At 50.0% G+C, this 22,657-nt stretch overlaps 5 protein-coding genes across 8 annotated transcripts; 4 read left to right on the forward strand and 1 right to left on the reverse strand.

The window, feature by feature from the left end:
* Positions 1-2,614: 2,614 nt before the first annotated feature.
* Positions 2,615-9,638, forward strand: LOC121590295. 2 transcript variants are annotated; one of them, XM_041909811.1, is made up of 2 exons: positions 2,615-2,648; positions 8,124-9,638. In XM_041909811.1, the coding sequence occupies exon 2, from the start codon at positions 8,148-8,150 to the stop codon at positions 9,528-9,530; it is 1,383 nt and encodes a 460-aa protein (XP_041765745.1). In that variant the 5' UTR covers positions 2,615-2,648; positions 8,124-8,147; the 3' UTR covers positions 9,531-9,638. The 2 variants fall into 2 exon arrangements, with proteins under 2 accessions (XP_041765745.1, XP_041765744.1); XM_041909810.1 differs by lacking the exon at positions 2,615-2,648 and adding an exon at positions 2,754-3,144.
* Positions 9,639-10,096: 458 nt separating this feature from the next.
* LOC121590963 lies at positions 10,097-11,704 on the forward strand. 3 transcript variants are annotated; one of them, XM_041911191.1, is made up of 3 exons: positions 10,343-10,439; positions 10,613-10,986; positions 11,063-11,157. In XM_041911191.1, the coding sequence occupies exons 1-3, from the start codon at positions 10,345-10,347 to the stop codon at positions 11,068-11,070; spliced, it is 477 nt and encodes a 158-aa protein (XP_041767125.1). In that variant the 5' UTR covers positions 10,343-10,344; the 3' UTR covers positions 11,071-11,157. The 3 variants fall into 3 exon arrangements, with proteins under 3 accessions (XP_041767122.1, XP_041767125.1, XP_041767126.1); XM_041911192.1 differs by having other exon boundaries at positions 10,613-10,969; positions 11,063-11,153; XM_041911188.1 differs by having other exon boundaries at positions 10,097-10,439; positions 10,613-11,704.
* Positions 11,705-11,909: 205 nt separating this feature from the next.
* Positions 11,910-22,627, reverse strand: LOC121590959 (DNA polymerase zeta catalytic subunit). Its single transcript, XM_041911183.1, is given in 11 exon segments — positions 11,910-12,094; positions 12,160-12,685; positions 12,759-13,063; positions 14,226-14,799; positions 14,880-15,940; positions 17,939-18,127; positions 18,207-20,292; positions 20,359-20,463; positions 20,527-21,429; positions 21,431-21,940; positions 22,007-22,627. Coding segments are annotated over 11 exon segments (6,756 nt in total). The 5' UTR covers positions 22,363-22,627; the 3' UTR covers positions 11,910-11,953.
* Positions 13,216-14,204, forward strand: LOC121590962 (chymotrypsin BI-like). Its single transcript, XM_041911187.1, has 3 exons — positions 13,216-13,594; positions 13,665-13,817; positions 13,879-14,204. The coding sequence occupies exons 1-3, from the start codon at positions 13,232-13,234 to the stop codon at positions 14,143-14,145; spliced, it is 783 nt and encodes a 260-aa protein (XP_041767121.1). The 5' UTR covers positions 13,216-13,231; the 3' UTR covers positions 14,146-14,204.
* On the forward strand, positions 16,708-17,890 carry LOC121590961 (trypsin-1-like). The gene is made up of 2 exons (XM_041911186.1): positions 16,708-17,315; positions 17,406-17,890. Exons 1-2 carry the CDS (start codon positions 16,785-16,787, stop codon positions 17,679-17,681), a joined length of 807 nt encoding a protein of 268 aa, XP_041767120.1. The 5' UTR covers positions 16,708-16,784; the 3' UTR covers positions 17,682-17,890.
* Positions 22,628-22,657: the final 30 nt, after the last annotated feature.

Below are 22,657 nucleotides of genomic sequence, written 5' to 3' on the forward strand. Positions count from 1 at the left end.
CAAAGAAAGAAGGAAAGAAGAAGGCAACAAAAAAAAAAGATGTAAAGTGCTTCCGGTGCGTTGAAACGTGGAATGAAAATGTGCGAAAAAGAAGAGCGATTTTTAAGAGCAAAATTGACACTCACCGTGGCCGAGGGAAATGTTTGTCTCACTCGATTCGATTTCCCACCACCATCACCACCGCTGCCACCACACAGTTGTGCATCAATCATGTGTAATTGATTTAAAAGTCCGTCCAGCAGTTCCGAGCCACGCTTTGAGGAAGATTAATTGAACGAACGGAAGGAAAATGGAGCAAAAAAGTAATCGGAAGCCTTCCCGATTACAGCACCGACAAACCCACTCTCTGAAGGATAATCCACCGGGGGACCAAAACCCGTTGGCAATTTTGATTTTTTGCGCCCTGCGAAAGCGATGGAAAATCGAACGAGTTTGTTTAATTTACTAGAAAACTTGCACCGATCGGCCGATTGGCACCGATTCTCTCGAATGGTGTGTGTGTGTGTGTATGTGAAGCTTTCGCGCTCGGCCACCCAAATTTACTGCCCAAAAGGCGTGTTTGTTTGTGCAACGGTTGCATTCGAGACCGAATCTCCCCCCCCCACCCCCCCCCCCCCCAGAAAAAAAGAACTGTTTGCTTCCCAAGTGCAATTAACGGTTGAAAACGGACACGCGGACCACAGGACCAAACCGACCGGTCCACTGCCGACTATCGCCACCGTCACGTGCCATTGAGCAGAGGGAAATTTATTCGGCAGTAGGAAAAGTGGACGAAAAACACTCGAAAACACAGGACAAATCCACGCCTCGCTCCACGGGCACAAAAAAACGTGCCCATAAATCATCCCGCTTTGAAATGCGCTTGATTTAATGCGCCGGCAGTATTACTTGAGACGAGCGCAAGACGCGCGCACCACGCGGCGGTTGCGTATTTCTTGCTCGGGCCGGCTCGCGCGTAATTTGACCGCTGCTTGTTTGCTGTTTGCGTTGGAAAATTAGCGCGCATCAAATTGCGGCATCATAGTGCGCGGGGTTTTTGAAAATTAACAAATTGCTTTATGGAGGACAAGTTGTTATCGAGGACGAGGGAGAGTAGTAATATATTACAACCATCGCAAGAGTGTCACAAATTAATAAACATTATTTCGTGGACGCTGCTGTAAACGATTCTCCCGTGGACGCTATGTCTTTGAAGGAAAAAACTGACGAAATTTCGAAAGTCTGGAGATGACGAACTGAAGCTCTCACCAAACATTCTGATGGACATCTTTATCCCTGAAGCAATTCGCCACATGAACGCAAACGCATTCTCACCGGTTGGATCTCGGGCTCCATCGTTAGCGAGCTCTCCATCATTCCAGCCATCCATCCATCCGCACGGATCGCTGGCTGTCGATTTTGATGAGCCTATTTTTTGTTTTCGCCCCTCACTTTTCCCTCTCGATTTTAATCCCTCTCGCTGGTGCGTTCCATCTATTTTTCAAATTATGCGCCTCCTTCCCACGGTGGCGGTTCGCCAACGCGGCCAATGGGTAGATTTTGGGCCAGAGCTGTATCCGGTAACGGTGACAACAGCTTCGCTCCAAAAAAAAAAGGAAAAAAAGGGAACGAACGTTGGTGGAAGACGAATTGTTGAAGTTCGGTGGCCACTAGCACCGTCGGGGGGATTGCTTCGTTTTTCCTGTGCTTTTAGTCGCTGTGTGTGTGTATGTGTGTGTGTGTGGGGCTTAACATTCCCGGCAAACGGGGTGCTGCTATTCCAAAATCGGGAGGAAATCTGGCTGCTGCTGCACCAGCCGAAACCGCAGTTCCGGTCGCAATCACTGTGGAGATTTAAAAGCAGGTAAGGGCAGGGATACTGTTCGACAGCTCTTCGCAGAATAATGACACACGCCGAGGAAAAGGGCACTTATACACAGACAATTCAAGACAACGGAAGCCGAACAGCCTCATTAAAAAGCAATAAAATGTACAGTAAATATAATAAAAATAGCAAACTAAAGCTTCGCCCCAAACACTGTGCACCAAAATCTGCACATCACTGTACACTTCCAGCTCCCAAGTGAAGTCATGGCATGCTGCTGCTCCATGCTGCGGTTTTCACCAGTTGCTACCGACTACTGGCTGCAGTGATTGTAGTAGGTAGAGCAGCACACCACCACCCACCCAGCGCACTTCCCTCCTCTTTCCCTCCCTCCCCCAAGTGGTTGTGTTCGACAATGACGTTATTCTGCTCGGTTCGTCCTATTGTGTCGTCGTCGCCGTCGTCACCGTCGTCGTCGTCGTCGTGCCGGGGAGGATGCAAATGCGCACGCTATTCACGGAAAATCTCTCAAAATCTCACCCATTTGCACGCACTCGCTCTCGCTTCCCCGACCCTATTGCCGGCTCACTCTTTCGCACGAGGACGGCGCGGTCGCGTGTGGTTGGAATACTTTATTTTCCTCCGGCTGGGTCTGGCTGGCAGGGTTTTAGAACGTGGTGCTCGTGCTGCCTCTGCTGCTGTTGGGATTTTATAACGCTCGAATTGGCGGAACGGGGATGGGTGGGTCTGGCAAGCGGGACAGCGGTTGCGGTTTGTTTGCCGGTGTGATTTTCCTTTCCATCGCATTGCCGAGCACCGACTGGAACGGATCCCGCCAATCTCGGTACATCATCCATCCTCCCTTCCTTCCTTTCTGCTCACACACACACACACACACACACACACACACACACACACACACACACACACACACACACACCACCACCACCACCATCTGTTGTTGTGGTCGTTCATTTGTAGCGCAAAAAGGGACGCGAGTGGTCGGGGTGGTTGGTGGTTGGGCCGCCCGAGCTGGTGGATGGTTTTACGTAAGTGGCAGCTCAGGGATTCATTCCATTTTAAACCACCGAACGGATCGGTCGTAGTAGGTCTTGCGGCAAGCGTTGCCGAACGGTGTTTTCCGCCTCGTGCGCTGCGTGATTTGAACGGTGGACTACGCGGGAAAACACGTGATCGATCGTCAGATCGGGAAATAGTTTTTTGTGTTAAAAGTGATTGGAAAATTGTGCATAACATTAAAAACAGTGAAAAGGCAGTGGATGAGGAAACAGAAAGTCGAGTAAAGTGTGTGTTTGAGAAGAAACAATTATTTAACCAGTGTAAGTGACTCTTTACAAAATTACAATTAATTGTTCATTGAGCAACGACATGAAAAGGATACATTTTCGTCAAAAAAAAATATATCTATGAAAGCCAACCCAATTTTGCACTGACAAATGCACTCAAATTTGGATAAAAGCCACATAATTATCGGACAATCTGATTGATACTGGCTCCAATTACCACTCATCCACAATGCACCCGATAAGCAGGAGTGCGATGGGGAGGGGAAAAGCGCTGGAAATGAGTTTCTAATCGCGTAATTTGTTCTTTCAACCTGCCCACCTCCCGTCCCAGCAAAAAAGGCACACGCATGCACACAATGTATGGCCGCTGCTAACCCCTGTTTTTTAGCTTGCATCGTGGTATTGTTTAAAGGAGCGGGAGGAGAATCCTCCACTTAGTGCTACAGGTTTTCGACCAGGTTCTTCCACACACACACACACGCACGCACACAGCGCGTATAGTTTGATTTATGAGTGAGCCACTAACATCAATGTCCTTTTTAATGGAAGGGTTAACACATGAGCCGGATCGCGATGATGAGGATGATGATGTGTGCTGCCGGGAGTTATGTTACGCCTGTACTGCCCCTCTCGCTGCCCTTATGCCCCTGGCTGTGTGCGTGTGTGTGTGTGTGTATTTTGTTCCAGCGAAACACGTGCACAGTGTGACCGCAGGCAGCAGACGCGGAAAACCTTCCGATGAAACAGTAACCTGAGTCCTGGACAAGTACCATCGCCATGGGAATCAGGAGCGTGACCGTGGTGATGGATTTAAACTTGCCAAAAGGGGGTTAAATATTAACAAACTGCTAGTAGGGTACAATTTTTTAGCTTGTCCAAAGGTTTTTCACAATATTTTAAACTATTTTTTATATTATGTTATTGATCATTATCAAGAAACGGTACGATCGTCATCCATTTTAGGATAAATTTGTAACAAGGCAGTTATTCATTTGCTTTTGCCTTATCACAAACATTATTCGCATTATTTTAAATAATTGTATAAAATTGAATTTCTACCGATACGATGTATGAAATCATAAATCAAAAGAAATAAACCAATATTGGAAATTTACATAAATTTACACATAAACAGTTTCTCATTATCCTCAAAACATAAAATCAATGCAAAATTTCAACCATACAGCGCAGAACAAAAACAAAAAAAAAATCAAGAGGAAACAAGCAAAACCACGTAACTGCAACACCGACGAAAGGGGAACCGATTTTGAGTGTAATTGAATTTCGTTCTGTTCGCATAAATTTGTCACCGCAAGGACACAATCGTTGTACCGGGATGCGGTGTGTATGTGTGTCTGTGTGTGTGCACCCCACTCTTCTGTGTAAGTGTGTGCATGTGTCTGTGAGTGTTTTACGCGTCAATCACTTATTTATCACAGTCGCGGTGATGACAACCGTTGTGGAGGGCCGCAAGTGCGTCAAGTGAAGGCCAAAACCAGGGGTCGAATCTGTGTCCAATTGGCAGGGTGGCGGCAGGGAGGGAGGGACGTTCAGAGAAGTTCATTTTTTAATCACTATCACTCGGGTCGGAAAATAGAAACGATATTTACCATAGGGGGATGAACGAGAAATTTGCGTCGGTCCTTCCATTTCAGGGGTTTTAAATTCGGCGCTCGCGTTTGATGCAAAACACAAGACACGCCTCAGATTGGGAGAAAAAAGGGTGAAAAAGGGGGAAAAACCATCCCTTCCAACAAAAAAAAAGAAGGGAAAATGTCAAATGTGAGAGAACCCCTAATTGTGAATTGATTCCCGCTTTCCGCGTCGCGTCTTTCGCGTCGTTCCACGGGGATGACGATGACAAACAGCACAGTTCGGTCACAGTTTTTCGAGGGTTGATTTATGAGATATTTCTCCATCGGGCGATGTAAAATGGTTTTGAATTCCCCCGCAAAAAAACGAAAAGGCTTGGCTTGGTCCAACCCATCCGGGTGACCGAATCCGGCCGCGCCATCCATCCACTTTACCACAATTAAAGGCAATGGAAGAAAGCTGCTAAAGTCTTTGCTGAGCAGCACTGGGCAGAATAAATTTATGATGATTAAAAAGCATTCCTTTTTGTTTGCGGTTTCTTGTGTGTGTGTGTGTGTGTCAGTGGACCTAAGATCCACGCGGCTGGGAGGAAAAACTTTCTTCACGAACAATATTGCTACCACCCGTCATCTTTCCATCTTGCGGGCAATCCGAGGATCGCGCTTTCCTCGCGCCAATTCCTGCATCCTGCGAGGATTTTATTTCCCATTTTTATTGCAACCGTTTGCGCGCCCGTGTGTTTTCCATGGATTTGCAGCATGGAAAACCGGGAGAAAAAAGTGCAAGGAAAAGGAGAAAGTTTTTTAATAGCAAAAGTGTGTCTGGCTGTGTGCGGAGCTTATTTGTCGCCGTTGTCGCTTGGTCGACGCTGCTTTTGTGGACACCGTCAAATCTGAGCTGCAATCGTCATAAAGTAGAGCATGCAAAAACGTTGGGTTGGTTTTAATTGGAGGATTTTATTACAAAAATAAAGAGAAGTTGGAGAGCAATTCCCGGGTTTTAATGTGTAGCAGTAGCCAAACAAATCCGGTTTTATATCCCAACTCCCAGCACAGCCCGGAGCGGATGCACCTGGAGCGTGTGCAAATAATGTTTTATCACACCTTCAGCACACCAAAGCATCACAGCGCCGATGGGATGAAGAGAACGGGCGCTTAGAATTGACACTAATCGAGACGGGACTGGGCGGAAAACTCGGAGTGAAATCTTGAATTGAATTCACACACCACACCACACAACACGAGATGAAGACGTTATGCTACGTTGGTGTGTTGGAGTTTGCACAGTGCTGCTGCTGCTGCTGTTGGGCTGGTTTTGATAGCAATTGTCTTCGTTCAATAGGAATTCGGGGGATGGGAGCGGTGAAAATTTATTTTAGATTTCCATGTGACATCCCTCAGATGGAAGCTCCTGTGGGGCAGGTTTTCAATGGGAAATGTCTTACCCGTGAAGGTAATGGGCATCTTTCCGGGGGGTGATGGGAAACTAACTCCATTTTCTTATATCACTTTCCCGAGATGTAGCCGAGATTCTATTGTTTTCTGCCCTGCCCTGGAGGAGATTTGTGTCCGACGAGTTGCCACCACCAAAGGTTGAACCACCAACGCCGGGGGACGGATGGGACGAATGCCCATGATGAATCATTTCAGCAAGATAAATCTATTTTTCCACCTCCGGATGGAGCGGGTTGGGCAACATTTAGTTTTTGCTTTTTCAACTCTAAACCGACCGACCGGCTCTTTAACTTGCCAAACAGCTCAAGCATTCAAGGCTTAAAGCAAGCAGCACTGGAGCAATTACAAAAACCGCACGTTTGAAGACGCGCTTTTCCACCCTCTTGATAAGAATCGTTTCGTTAAATCGTACCCCCGTCCAACAAACGTGTTTGTACTGCGCGGCGGCAGCAGCTGAAGCGGAAATAATTAACTCCAAATTAACTCGAAAACCATCTGGTGGTGACGATGGTGGTGGTGGTGGGCGCAGTGGGGTGATGGTTCTTTCCGCGGCTAACCGAAACTGTGCCAGCTTTAGCCCAAGCGCAACGGCAAAGTGTGCAAACAGTGTTTTTGGTTGCGGTTTTATTTTATTTCATTTTACGCTTTATCGTGCGCCTCATCATCGCCTTTGCTAAGTAAATACGCCGCCAGTAGAGGAGGAGAACAAGGTGGAGGACGTTGTGGGTTGAGTTTCCCGAAAAACTCGTCGCAAATTAAAATTAGCATTGCAAAACGGTTGCTTGCGTGCGCTGTCGTTGTGCCCCGCGACCGTGGCTGGAATTTCCATTCTTTTTTGTGTGTGTGTGTGTGCTTGCAACTAGGAGGATGAAAACTTTTGCATTTTATTTACAACGTGTCGTGTACAAAAGCTTCCCCCCATCGTGCCGCTTCAGTTCCAAGCCCTTCCAAAACGGGAAAACTTTTGCTCCACAGCGTGCGCTGTGATGCGCTCCCCCCGTACATGCTTCCAGTTGCGCTGCAAAGGAAGAGGAAGAGGAGCAGCAGCAACCGAAAGCGATTGGTGGTTGGACCGCGCAAGTGACACCTTTCAAGGATTTGATTTCTTTCTTTTTTTTCACTCGCTCTCTCGCTCCGCATTGGAATGTCGTGTCCTAGTGCTGTGCTTGGTGCCTTAGTGGCTTCGTGGAGCACACGCTAAAAAGTGGGAGGAGAATGTAGAACCATTCGTCGCCATTCGGAACCTCCTACTCGGGAAAGCTGGACACACAGACCACGGCTACGGTGCGGGTATGGATGCTTTGCTTTGCTGTGTATGCAACATTTGATTTAAAACAATTGTCGGGTTACTATTTTACGAACAGTTTTCCTTTCGAAAGAGCAGAAAACTAATTTACCAACATTTAATTTCGTTCCATCTTCAACATGGTGTCGTGCTTCCTGTGGTGTCAATCACGAAAATACAGCGCTTGCAGTTTTGCTCCTCAATATAAGCGAAACATCACATCACACACAAATGGGAGTTTTCCACACGGGGAATGTCTGGGGGGGTATGGCATTCATTCATTCATTCACTCATTCAACCTGCAACAGCCCATTGTTCTTTCACGAGGGTTTGATGGGCGATTGAAAGGATTGAAATGAAACTTTATGCGATATATATCTCATCACACGTGTCGTCCGGTTTCCGGTACAGACCACCGGTCCATTTGCAACTCGCCTCGACGAACCGTTCCTTTCCTTCCGCCCATCCTTATCGCTGCATTCAGTGAGTTCGATTGCATGCTATATTTTGTTCAAATTAAATGAAAACACATCGCACTCGGCCTCACCATGGATGGTGCCACGGCAATCGCGATTGGAAATGATTGCAAGTGTTGGAATAATTTACACCGAACTCATTTCCACGTTTCTCTGCTAAAAATATCGCTTCTTTTTTTTTGTTCCATCTTTTCCTCTAATTAGAATCCAAATCGAATCGATAGGACAATGACGGAAGAACTGCAAACCCAACCACAGCCCCAGGCGGCTCCACCAATGCAGCCCCAACCGAAACCGCGCCTCGGTCCGCAAGACTATCGCAACTCCGAACTCGTCACCAAGCTGATGGCCGCCAATCCGCCCTACCTCTACTCGCCAGCCGTCGGTCCGCACAACTTTTTCTTTAGCGAGATGCTGCGTTCTTTGGTCGCGAACAAGCGCAACGAAAGTCTGCGTAACGCAACGGAGCAACTTCACCACCAACAACAGCAACAGCAACAGCAGCAACCGCAGCAACCGCAACAACAACAACCCATTCAACATCCGAACCATTTGACCAGCAACCAGCTGGCGCTTCAGGCCGCATCAACCCGTCGGCCCCGCAAACGCTCCTGGAGCCAGCACAGATACTATCCCGACGCGTTAAAGGACGGCAAAGACGCGGACGACAGGCGACCGGCCCAGCCCGAGAAGCCACTCGAGCTAACGAACAAACTGTCGTCGTCGTCGTCGGCGTTCACTAGAAGCATCAGCTCGACCACGGGCGCTCCAAAATATCCCGACGGGCTCGATGGAGGCCCCTCCGAGGGCTTCAAGGCACCGTCGTTCCACGATCGCAAGCCGCACGACACGAAACCTCCGACGGCTGCTGGCGTTCCCGATAAGGCGCCGATTAGCAGCAGCAGCCTGCTCCAGGAGCCGCCGGCAGCTTCAATGCCACCGTCCGATCTTATCCTTCCCCCTCCGCCACCCGTCTGGTATCCTCCGCTCTACCCACCGTACGGTATCGATCCGTTACACTTTTTCATCGATCTGCGCGTCTCGGGCCACATTTACGACCGCAAGAAGGAATCCGGCTCATCCAGCAACAGCTCGGAAGACTCGGTGCTTACGGTAAAGCGCGAACATTCGAAGCTCATCGGGGCGGGCAACGATCGGCAGGGGTCGGCATTCAGCGTTCCAAAGCCCAGAGACGCCACGATCGGCAACAAACCCGCACCGATCAATCTCACCGCACCGCCGGAGGAGGGTGAAGGTGTGCCCGGCGATGGGTACGGTGGAAAGGATGGCACCGATCAGCAGCCACCAACCATGGGATCGCTGTTCCTGGGCGATGCCGGTGATCATAAGACGATCGATGCGATCAAAAGCACCAACTATGTGCTGCAGAATTTGCCCCGCATTTACGGCGACCTGAACGGCAATCACAAGCTGGTCGATCGATGCCTGACGGAGGACGACGAGACGAATGGGAATCTGAGCGATGAGCAGGAGCAGGACAGCAAATCCGTCGGCTCGGCGGACGATCTAAACGGGGAGGAAAATAAGTATAAAGATGTCGATTTGAACGTCATTTCGGACGAGGAATCGATTGCGGTTGATGAGAATTGAATCGTTACTGAGGGGAGGGGCACGGGCTCGCCAAGTGGAGAGAAAGTGTTTAGCTATCAGATGTATCTTTCGCTTCTCGTTGTGCCATACAGCGCATGCTATTTCATATTGCACGTAAATATATTGCATGTATAGAAGATGGCGTTCGGTTGATTGGTAGGAGTGGGAAAGAAATTGCTTTTCAAACGGAAAAAGGTATAACGGTAAGAAAATTAAGAAAAAAGATGAGAACATAGAACAAAGACATATTTATTTCCCTCTAAATTGAAACTAGAAACGTCATACAAAAGCATAACAATCCTTGCATTAATAAATAATAATTTTTCGTATCAGCTACCAGGCTTCTCCACCAAAAACCCAACCCCACGTTCTGGCCCACCACAGCAAGCTGGCAACACTGCCCTTCGTTGAATCGTTCAGCTTCGCTTTCGTTAAAAAAATGGGGGTTGCGCTTTGACGTTTTCGTTAAGTATCGCTAGACGCGCGCACCGGCGGCAGGGGGTCGCAACCGGCCGTGCGGAAAATTCAAAACAAAACACACAAATACAGCGCACTCTCGACGCAAGTACACACGGGCGCTGTCGCGTATCGTTCGCGTCTCTCTAGCCTCTGTCGCAAACACAGTGCGCGCTCACACGCGGATTGCATAGCAACGGCTCTGGACGCACCGCACCACACACAGACGGTTGTCGTGACGCGGGGCGCGCATTTTTGCAAAATTCCAGGAAATCGTTTCCTTCGCTCTAGCGCTCTGTGCACTTGTGACCCCCCCACAGTTTAGCAGGACCTTGGCCGACACGGACACGGTGAAAATATGAGCAATCGACCATTTACGGCAAAATTTCCTCGCTATCCCGAAAATGGCGATGAAGTGTTCATTCGAGGGAAGCTGAAAGACGACGCCAAGAGGTAAGAGTGAGAGTGTGTGTATTTCCAGCGCTATAAATTCCTACCAGGGAACGTGGGGAAGGAAACGGCCCCACCTTTTTGCTAATGACGGAAATAACTTTCTTCCCCCCGGCCCCATCGCCGGCCATTACGTCACGCACGCGTTTCTGGTGCGATGGTGCGTTGTGGTTTAGCTTTTCCGTGAATTTCTGTCTGCCGAGGCCAGCGCAGGTGGCGGAACACCAAACACCGCCGTACATTGCGCTCCACTTTAAAACGATTTACGACGAGAGCGACGCCACTAGCCGCGTGGTGCTCAACTGGAAGAACTTGCAATGGCAGCAGGAGGAGGTGCTGGACAACTACTGGCACGTGGACCGGAGCCAAACGTTCCGAGTGGTATTCCGACTGCACGAAGATTGCATCAAGGTGTTCGTCGACAGTGTGGACCATCCGCCGGACTACCAGTTTCCGGTGCAACTGCCGCTCGATCAGATCGAATCGATCGAACTGTGGGATGATGTGGAGCACGTGGAGGAGATATCATTCCGGTACGACAACGGGAACTGTAAGTCACCAGGTTGGAGCAGGTTGTCTCTCATTGGGCTTTTTACCCTTTTTTTGACCCGCATATATCTTTGCAGCTTACTAACCCGTTGAGAGATCCCAGGGTTGAGAGGCTTTCGCATGCGGCAATCACGTTCGATCGCGCGTGACATTAAGCATCGATCATCGTGATGATCTACCTGCACTGCCGCACTGCACTCTGCCGAGGCCGCATGCCCGCATACCGTTTCTTGTGTTGTGAAGTCGCCTCTCGCCAGGCAGCTTCTTCAAAACGTCCACGAATATATTCTACCGTCTAGTCATACGTCAACTACTACTGCACAGTATTGCGCCCTACGATTGCCCGAACATCTACCTATGCACCTTGCGACTTGCGCAACGAAATGTTACTGTGGAAGTGCCTTTCTGTGGCTTTCTGAGGGTCAGGGACGGTATGAGTCAAGTGCCGTCCGAGTCATTCTATCGCGTTATCTACAAGGCAGCAGCAGCAGCAGCAGCAACACACATCGTTACAATCGGACGAATCAACCGTTGGTGCTAGTTTACCCATAAGTATAGGTATAGGAAGCGTTGAATCGAACGTGCGTAATGTTTGTATTTTATCAGCTGCTATCAGCACCGCTGCACTTCGAGCACGCTTCTTCCCCAGCGCGGGTTGCTTTTGTGTGGAATATTAAACTCGTAATGGGTGGTGCTATTTGGCTGGAAATAATAAAAGTTTATGTTTTTTGTTTCAGCAGTAGCGTCCATTGCCTCATTTCGAATAAAAAGGGGTGCGTGGGGTGGGTTTTTAGTGCTAATTGAATTTACCTGGTTTTGCTGCCTGGTTTCGAAATGCTAATAAATCGTGACGAAAACGTAAATTATTGCAGCGCTTTGAATGGGATACCACACTGATCGTGGTATTCAATCATCGGTATTGATCGTAAGTAACAAAACAAAAAAGGCAAATAAATTACTTATTCCCCCTAAAAAAGCTCCTCAATCAGATCTCGATAGTACTGCGCCTGTTTGTGCTCCAACTCACAACGATTCAGCGAAAACACGACGGGACAATCGAGCGAAATGCAGGCCGTTTCAAACGTTCGCTGGCAGCACGATCGACACATCTGCAAAGAGACCCAAAAAAATCAATTAAATGGTGTTCATCTTCCCCTTTTCGTGTAACACTCACCTTCTCCGTGAGGACGAGTTTCCGCTCCAGTTTGTTCACTTTGTTCATCACATGCACCAGGGCACGCTGGGGCTGCTGCCGGCAGTCTTTACACACTCCATGATGCGTCTGCCTGCCACAGTCCACGATGCAGTTGGTGGTGGAGAAGTACTGCGAGATGGTAATCTTCTTGTGCAGTCGCTCGTCGCCGCCCGCCGTGGCCAATGCGGCACCCATTTTAACGACCGGTGCACCACCACTGCCACCACCACCGCCGGTGTTGTGCAACATGAGCGTCTTTCTGGGCAGCTCACTGTACCATTGGTGAGCATCGGCGCCGATCAGCAGCAGACATCGATTCAGCGGTGGAATGATGGCCTTGGAGATGTAATAATTGGCGTTTATTTTGAGGCCCTCGTTCGACAGCAGCTCGTCCGGGCTGCGCACCAGACGGATGAGCGGCACGAGCGGAGGCCCGTTGATTATCACGTACGGCACGCGTTGGCCCTGTCGCGGCTCACGCCGCGGATCGGTCAGCTTCCATTTCCTGCAACAATTCAGCGTGTGTTAATGGGCGGCAGAAGGACGGCTTTGCGGTGCGACCGGGACCCCCCGCCTACCTCATCAGCTCGAGCGCTGGAACGCAGGCGCCCGGTTTGTAGCCGCTTTCGCCCCGGAACTCCTTGGCGAATATGAAATCCTGCAGATTTACACGGCCCTCCAGTATTTTCGTAAACTGCCGGCAGGTGTACTGCTTCACCTTCGACACGTCGCACGTCTCGAACAGGATGCGCAACACCTTCTCCAGCATCTTGGCCACCACGGGGCACCCATCGCGACGGACCGTTTCGATGCCTTTCGCTTCGTAGATCGGTTTCTCCTGATCGGCCGACTCGTACATGTATCCCACGTAGCGTTTCTTAGTCTGCGGAGGCGAACCGCAACGGTCAGTATCAGAAAACAAACACTCCACACGCTATCTAAAATCGCACGTGTACGAGAGGAGCTGGAACGAGAGCTACGAGCTCGTGAGATCAACACGAAAGCGCCGGCTATAAATACACCGGCTAAGGATTCCCGATTTTACAGCAACATGAAACGAGTAGCGTTTATTATCATCCCTGCCCTCATTGCGCTCGGACACTCGATCCGGCCGCCCATTATCGAGGGCACGGAAGCCAATCTGCACGAGTTCCCGTACCAGGTGTCTTTGCAGTGGAACTTTAACAATGGATCGCGTGCCCGGCACTTCTGCTCGGGTTCGATCATTAATCGACGGTGGATTCTAACGGCGGCACACTGTCTGGAGGAATACACCGATGACGGGTGGTTCGAAGTCGTCGCCGGAGTGAACAACATTGCGCACGAAGAGCCGGGAGCACAGCGACGAAATGTTACCAGCTATGAGCAACACGAGTTGTACGATTTGTCGGCAATTAAGTATGATATTGGAGTGGTAAGTTCATGCAAAAGCCAAGCACAAACGCGATGATGGCACGTCTCTGTGAATGATTGACTCGTTACAGCTCCAACTTTCACATCCGCTGGATCTAACCCGGAACATCAAAACGATGAGATTGGCCACGAAAGACACGCTGATCCATCAGAAGATAGCAAAGTTTGCCGGTTGGGGATCAATCTCAAAGACGTGGGAAGACATTTACCCCGACAAGCTAATGGTAGGACGTATTCGTAGAAACTCAAGCAAAAGTACACGAACGTTGCTTTTCTCTCTTTCAGAAAGTAAATCTGATTCTACGCACGGAAGAGGATTGTCAGACGATAGGGAAGATCGACGAGACCCAGCTATGTGCCGGAGGATACAAGAACGTTAGCGGCTGTACTGCAGACTCGGGCGGACCACTGACTGTGACCGTTGACGGTGAGCAGATGCAGATTGGCGTCCTTTCCTATGGCGAGAAGCCGTGCCAGGCCCGATTGCCGGTTGTGTATTCGAGCGTTATGTACTTCCACGATTGGATCCAAGACGCGATCAAGGAAGACTAAGCACCACTCTTGCACTGACCCTTAAAAAACATAATAAACAAACTCCCCCCAAACATGAATCTTGTGCCTTTTTCACTTACCTGCAGTATCGCTGGCTGGTAGACCTTCTCCAGCTTCAGCTTCACTGGCGGGGGATTGGCGTTCGTGACCGCTTCGGCAATTTCCTCCCCTATCTTAAACGCAGCCTCCCTGCTACGCCCCGGACACAGCACAAACAGTGAATCCGTATCACCGTACACAACCTTCGCTCCCCAGCGTTCCGTCCCCTCGACTAGCTTGATCGCTCGCTCGAGCGTTTCGCGCCCTTTCGCCACGACACTGTCGCCGATCTCGACGCACGGCATCCGTCCGCTGAAGTTGGCCGCCGTATACCCGTACGTCACGTTCGCTATCAGCTTCAGTCCGAGCTGGCGCGAGTGCAGCACGCGCTGCAGCACACTGTTGTCCTTGTGCAGCTTCATCGACTTCTTCACCATGAGCCGGGTGTTTAGGATTTCGCTTAACATACGCGGCAGCACGCCTTCCCGCACGCGCTTCTTCACGAACGCTACGCCGCACGGGGAAAACGTGACCAGATTCTTGTCGAGCAGGGCTTTCAACATTTTCGGCGGCACGCGTAGCCGCGAAGCGCCAAACTCAAACGACTCCGTGTCCCTACAAACATCGAACCATTAAAGCAACACTTGGCAGAGAGACAGAGAGAGGCAGAGCATAGCGACCATTACTTTACTTACTTTCCAAGATGCTCGATACGCCCCAGACAGGTGGAGAAACAGTAGTTGTACGCAATGATGACGCTGGGATAGAGACTCTGGAAGTCGAGCACAATGATCGGATCGGCGTAGAAGCGCGAATTCGGCTCGAGGATCAGCGGCAAGTACTCGGGAGCGCGCATGTGCGCCCGCTGATTGATGCTCGGCGATACGGACACAAAGTTCCTCGGCTTTGCTATGCGCATCATCATGCTTTCCACGCGGAACTGGGACCCGCGGGACAGCACCTCGTAGAACTGTATGCCGAACAGCTTGGCCAGCTCGGCCGTGCGACCGATCAGATCGAGCTGGTTTAGTATTTCAAAGTTCCCATTCACCCGCTCGAGGTAGTACTCGAGCACGATCCACCGGCTGTACGGTTTGCTCCACAGGCGCGACAACTGGCGGTAGGAGTGGTTCGGAACGCGCCGGTGCAGTATGTGGTACACCACGTTCTCGAACGTGTACGAGGTGAGCGCGATCTCGTGCCGCATCAACCGCCAAATGTCCAGCAGAATGCGGCCCGGTATCTTCAGGCCGGCACTGTAGTCGTGCATTTCGAGCAGTTCGCGCTGTTCCTCCTCCGACACGTGCACCGTCTCGGCGGACGGTACGCGCGAAAGCCGCTTCATCAGATTCATTTCCAGTGCGTAGCCCCGCTCGATCACGTAGCCCCAGGATACGCTCTCGATCTCGTACCCGGTAAATATGTCCGGATCCCAGAACGAGATCAGTAGCAGAAACTTCTCGTACAGTTCGCTCTCGTCGGACACGAGCACGACGTCGGCCACGTAGGCACACTGGTTGTACTTGAAGCTCGACGTCTTCCCGCCGGCCTGTCCCTGGACGCGTTCAAACTCGCGGCCCTCGTGGTCACGGTTCAGTATGATTCCACACACGGACGATGCCCTCGGATGGTTTGGGGGAACGTCGTTGTGGATGCGGTAGAAAATGGCCGCAATCGGATCGGTGGCCGGATTGGGCCGCAGATCGCCCCGGGTATTGACATGAATCTCAACCGACATGACTGTTAGATAGTTGTACTGAAACGTGCCAGAAAAGAAGAGGAATCATTTGTTAGAATGTCATCTCCATTTGTAACTCGCTCTGTAAATGCGTCTCGCTCGAATGTCATCACTAACTGCACCAACAATTTGCAAGCTTGGTTTTCCATACAAAACTTCATTTTAATTATTACTGTCCCATACAAATGCATACTGCATACATACACCGCTACCAACGGTTTTTGAGAAGCTTACTGGAAAAAGGAAATCAAATCGAAAGGAGCTTGTAAGATAAAACCATTAATACAGAGCAATATTAACGAAAAGTACAAAAAATACACACAGAGCTATAGAAGGACAAACGAAAAACACAAACCCAAACAAACAAACATATAGACTTTCAGGAACATACATTGTAGCGAAGAAAACGTGACAATAGAATAAGCAAATACAGAAATCGCAAATCGTTCAGTAGCACCAAACACACACACACGATGACAATGATGATTAAGCCCTCGGTTATCCCCGGCCCGTGAACGTTGTAAAAGCCCCTCAAGTCTCTCGAGTGGTGGCTTTTCTGAAGATGATCCTTAAACCAGTTCAGTGAAGAAAACACTCCAAAGTGTGTGATGATCCTTAAGTGGGGATCGACACGTTCCAAGCGATTAGCAGTTTATGGGGAAGGCCACGTGCTTTGCACAGAAAATGAGAGTCGCGCTCGGTTTATCTCTGGAATCCCATCCATCTTCAATACTGTATACTGGGAGTGTTTCTTCGGGCACACGACTGGTATAAAATATCCATCGGGTCTGTTTGTTCCGTCAGTTCAACGACTCGACTCGACTCGTAATAACACGCAAGACAAGCGGCAAACAGCAACAAGATGGCAAAACTACTACGTCTGGCAGCTCTGGCAGTGGTGCTGGCGGCCCTGGTCGCAGCCAAACCGTCCCGACCGAAGATCGTCGGGGGTCAGGAAGCGATCGCGCACGAGTTCCCCTACCAGATCTCGCTGCAGTGGAACTTCAACAACGACGAGCAGGATCCATTCCACTTCTGTGGCGGTTCGCTGATCGCTGAAAAGTTCGTGCTGACTGCTGGCCACTGCGTACCGAGTGCGATTTCGCCCGATGGCTTCCCGGAGGCCGTTGCCGGCGAGCACGACTTCAGCCAGTACGATGCAGGAGTGCAGCGTCGTCGCATTGCCGAGATGTACGTGCACGAGGACTACGAGGGTAGCGTTGGGCCCAACGACATTGCCATTTTCCGTGTCGACAAGCCGTTCCATCTGAATCGCAACATCCAGCTGGTCACGCTGCCGGAACCGAACGCAATCCCAACGGGCGAAACCACCATCAGTGGATGGGGATCGACATCCTTCTCCTTTGAGCCGTCCTATCCGAACATCCTCATGGTAAGTTGGTGGTGGGCAAATTAGCCCATTAGCGTAGTGGCTTTGCAAGGCCGTTGAACTAAACCCTGTTGCCCTGTTGGTTGTTTACAGAAAACTACCCTCCCGATCATGGATCTGGAAGTGTGCCGTAAGATCTACTTCACGCAGGCTGTTGCGGACAGCAACATCTGTGCCGGTACCATGGAAGGCACGTCGAGCGTCTGCTCGGGAGACTCCGGCGGCCCGCTGGTCCAGATCGACGACGAGATCGTGCAGGTTGGCATCGTGTCCTGGGGAGGTATTCCGTGCGGCGGCTACAAAAACCCGGGTGTTTTCGTTCGTGTTTCGTACTTTATTGACTGGATCAATTACAAAATCAACAATTGAATTACAATGGGCGCGTGATCGATGAACAATGTCCTACGCGAATAAAGGCTTCAAATGAAGTGCTACCCTATTTGGCCGTTTGTTATTCTCGCTTACTCTTAAAATCCTTGTATTAGCTAAAACAATCATGTCTGTACACATGATGGACAAACAGGTTAATACAGTGAACACACCACAAACATAAATTAAATGATCGAAGCACCCTCACTCCACTATGCGATCGTTGGTGCAGCACGCCAAGTCGCGATTCAACTTACCTCACACTTGGATTTGGCGTCCTGTAAGTTTTCGTAGTCTACCTTGAACCCGAACGTGTTGTCGCTCGGGGTGGCGGACGAAATGTTGGCATTGCTCTGTTCCAAGTCCGACTGGTTGGAGGAAGCAATGCTCGATACGGGTGCGATAGTTTCTTCTTGAGCCATATCTGCGTTCTTCTCGGCTTGTTCCTACAACGGAAAAACACGACATTGTTTATCCATTCCAAATACACACACACACGCACACACATCACCATCCGTTACTGACCTCGTTTGTTTCAGCATTCGGTGCTGCGTCGGTGCTTTCCATCATGGAAGATTCGATTGCGTCACAGTCTTGGGATGGTGTTGTTCGCTCCTGCGTTGTTGCGTTCGTTTTGTCGGTGGATGAGGCCGATGGTGCAGCATTTCCATCGTTAGCTACCAACACACTAAGATTGAGCGAAGATTCACTGTCAATTTTTGGGGCTGGTAATCGGGCCGGCGTAGCACCATCGTCCACCGTCATGAGTGTGTCCACCGTTTTCACCTTGATGGGGCTGTCTGAATCGGCGGGCCCTTCCTTGGTGGCAGCAGCAGCAGCAGCATCTACCGACCGTTTGCGGCATCTATTATCAATCCACTCGCTCGCTTCGGTACGGCTGGGCGGAAGCTGCGATGGAGTGATCGCAACGGAGTCTTCCGACGCTAGCAGCTCCTTCATTCGATCGGAGCTTGGACCATTCGCACCGACCGGGCCAAGCACATCGTTTATGTTTTCCCCAAACGTGCGCTGCAGGTTATCGTAGCGTAGATGCTTCAACGACCCAAGCCCAGCAATGGTGCTGGTGAATTCTTCCACATCGTTCAAACTGTTTCCCCCGACGTGTAGAACCGTATGGCCAACCTCTTTCTTTCCCGTCACATCGGCTGGATCGCTATAGAACGGGGTAGGGTTAATGACAGCCGGAATTTCGAATTTATCTATTGCCTGCTGTGCCTCGGCACGTGTCGGTGCCACTGCCGCCAGCGACACTACGACGGGTTGTTCGTTCTCTTCCTTTTCGGTAGGATCTTTGTTCCACGTCCCAACACAGCTGTCGTCCGAATCGGAGTTAATTTCGTCAAGCTCGCACAGCAATGTTTTCTCGCAGAAACTCTGAATATTTGCATTATCTTCTTCTTCGTCTTCTACCGTTTCGGGTTCAACTGCTTCCGCATTAGTTGCCGCCGCCGTGTCATGGGTTTGTGTTTCGCCTACAGCATCTTCCACCTCATCCATCAATTCGACCACACCGTCCAGCTGGCTTTCGATGGTCACAGCCGGTGCAGTCGATTGTTTGTCGCTGTCGTCGTCGGAAATATTGATTGTTTCGTTCGCTGCAGTTGCATCCTTTTGGAAAAGGTCAGAGAGCGGAATTGCGTCGAGCAAACTGGGTGTGATCATCCGAAAATCGTCCTCCTCATTGTCCGGAATTGAAATAATGGGCTCCGGCTCGATACTCTTTTCTTTCGGCGGCTTTGGGGCACTTTCGCTATTGAAAGAGGAGTTCGAGTTATCATCAATCGTAATTGTTACCCCATTGTGCTTATCTGGCACGGTATTTCCGTGGCTTGCTTCATCTTGCAGAGAAGTGGCCGGGATGTCAGAAGCATCATCGTCGATTCGTTCCATTTCTTTATCCCCCGACACCTCATCGCTGCTAGTCGGCAACGAAAACTCCACATCCATAGTGTCGCTATCCTTGGTCGTTTCATCGGTTTCGACCATCGTCACACATTCGTTCGTGGCCGTTTCGGCTGAACATTCATTTGTCGGTTCATTTGTACTGTCGCTTTCCAACACCTTCGATACCTCCGGTGTTGTTGCCATAGCGTCCGAACTAGGCACTGTATCGGTGGTTTTATCGCTCACTGTGCTCACTAAGGACGAGCATTCAGGACTCTTTGAGACGGAAGTTGTCGCATTGTCAAAAAAATCGCCCGTTTGTTCAATGGCTGCTTCCGGTGGAGTCTTGCGCGGCGACGAATATTCGGACAGCGACAGTTCACTATTGACTGCGGGTTTGTCCATAAGTAGCAACGGTTTAATCAGTACCTTTGGCGAAAGCCGTACGATGTTTTTGAACCTTTCCGACAGAATTACTTCTATCTGCTGCTCGACGTCCAGCTTCAACTGCTTCGATTTTGGCTGTCCTTTGTCGTCGGTGCTCTTACGCCGGCAGCGCTCGGACTTTGGTGTGGACGGGCCCTCGAGTGGATCGTAATTGTTCAGCAAATCGTAGGTCCGCGCTAGTTGATACCGATCAACCGGCTTGGGAATAGCTTGCGATGGTTTATGCACGTCGTAAGCCGTTGGATCCAACTTTTGCACGCTGCAATGGATGTATGAAGATGAGAAAATCGGAACAAACATTTCATTTTTCTTGCGTTGTCCTTACCGCACATGGAGATTTTTTAAAGGCGCCGTGGCTTCATCATTGCTCTTGGGAGATTTGCGATTGTGAAACAGAATCGATTTCTTTATCAATCCAAGCTTAGGGATCCTAAAATTAAAAAAAAAAAACCATCATTTATAAACGTTCACAAATACGCTTCAAGTGTCCTACCTTATTTCAAAGTTCTTCAGCGTGTTTGGAGACGAATCTTCAAACTCTTTCAGCACGCGATTGGCGCGCTCTTCGTCCTTCTCCTTGGGAGAAGGGGCGAACCGCACTCTGCGCGGAGTCAACGATTTCCGAGCGATGGGTTGGGTCAAGTCGATGCGCATCTTCTTCGCTGAAGAGTTGGCCGGTGATTTACCCTCCTTGCTGTCCCTGTTACGCTTAGGTGCGTTGGGAGTAAATGAATCGTCACCTCCGTCTAGCTGTGGAATGCGGCCGCCAGCCAGTAGATCTTCGTCGCTGTCGCTGAAATATGGCTCAGCCTCACGCTCGGTGTTGTTCGCCGTAAAGGCTTGCTTCTGAGTCAAATCAAGCAGAAATTCATCATCCGAATCAAAGCTTGCGTCCTGATCCTGATTCAGAGCGGCAGACCGGTTCGCCTGACCCGACATTAGACAAACCGTCTCTAGATCTCCGCACATCGAGGCGTTGAGTATTTTGTTGGCCTGGGATAGGTTCAGAGTGGCTTGAATGATGCTCCGGTTACTTTCACCACTCTGCTGTGTCAGTGGGGCCAAGAGACAGTCGCCTTCAATGTTTTTGCTCTCATTCTCTTCGAGTTCGCGCATGATTTCCAGCAGATTGTAATCCTCCTCATCGAGCGTTACGTCCAGATTCTGCGACATGGAAATGATTTTCCCTTCGTCCACCACGGACGACGCATCGAAATGGTAACTTATTTGAGAATCGTACAAACTTTCGTTACTCTGGACACCGCTAGCCCGAGCATGGATGGCGATGTAGGACGCATCCAGCAACGCTTCTCCCTCCGATGCTTCAGAGGGATACGCTGACGACGACACTTTGGCCTGATCTTCAGCGGACGAGCTGGGCGTGGGCTCTTTCAACCTGCGCCAAAAGACGTGCTCGATAGAAGCGATCGCTTTCGGTTACCACTTCGACCGGTGGACCACAGCCCTGCGACAGATACATGCGTTCCGGTTGCTCCAAACCCAACAGTGCCCGTCGAGCTTGTTCGTCCTTCCAGATGGATGCGATGCCCGGATTCGCAAACTCTCCATCTTCCTTGCCATCGGGCTCTCGGTTCAAAATGTCCGATGCTAGCGCATCTATTTCGTACTCAGAAGTGGTCATTTTCAGAGGGATATTGCGGTCGCCTTCGACGTCGCCAGTCCTTTGACGCAATCCTTTAGAGTCTAGCTCCAGGAAGCTCATCCCGTACAGATTGTAATCGATGAAGAACTGCAATATGTAGGGGATGTGAGTCTCGTGCACTTGATACGATCCCGACAGGATGGTTCCATTCATCAACAGCTGGGTAGCATTCCGCACCAAGTACGGGTTGTACATGTAGATCTTGAAGTAATGGTGCGGGTTACGATGGTAGCCATAAATGGGACTGCAAAGTAAGATGAAACATGAGCCATTGGTAACCCGAAACCGTGCCAAACGCGCCCATACTTACATTCCTTTCACCAATACTATCTTGAAAATGTGCTTGGCTTGGGACGATGCACGTCCCAGCATAACATTGATACCTTTGTCGAGTGCACCGGCCAGTTGATAGATCTTCTTGTCCACCGACAACCGGTCCGCGACGGAACCATCGTAGGGCACGTAAAAGTACGGAAAGACACCGTGGATGTGGACGCAGCTATGCGTGCCCTCGGCGTTTGAGCCAAACAAACGGATGACCGGTACTTGTTTCACTTCCGCCCCACGGAACTCCGAATAGCACGTATCGAACTGGGGATCCGGCTTGCTCATGTAGTGATCCACACTAACGATGCGGATCAGTGTTTGGTTTTTATGTTGCACCATTGTAAAATTCAGTTTCACTCTTTCTTAGCGTCCCCAAACATAACCTTCAATCAACAAGATTCGAGCGGTAAACCTCCTATATTCGATCGATACGCCCAGCCTGCATTTAATTTCGATTGCGTCTTGTGCTGCAAGCAAGTTTACACTCTTTTTTCATCTGAAACACTCGTATGCGCGATTAAATCGGCATAAAATGCGGAAGAAAATCTTGTTTCGCCAAAGACGCGCAAAATTGTAATTTATTTTTTCCCAAACGAAGCCGCTGTCAAAAAAGGGAAGCTGTCAAACGGGAACT

The sequence above is a fragment of the Anopheles merus genome, chromosome 2R (assembly GCF_017562075.2).
Source record: "Anopheles merus strain MAF chromosome 2R, AmerM5.1, whole genome shotgun sequence".
NCBI classification, from domain to species: Eukaryota; Metazoa; Arthropoda; class Insecta; order Diptera; family Culicidae; genus Anopheles; species Anopheles merus.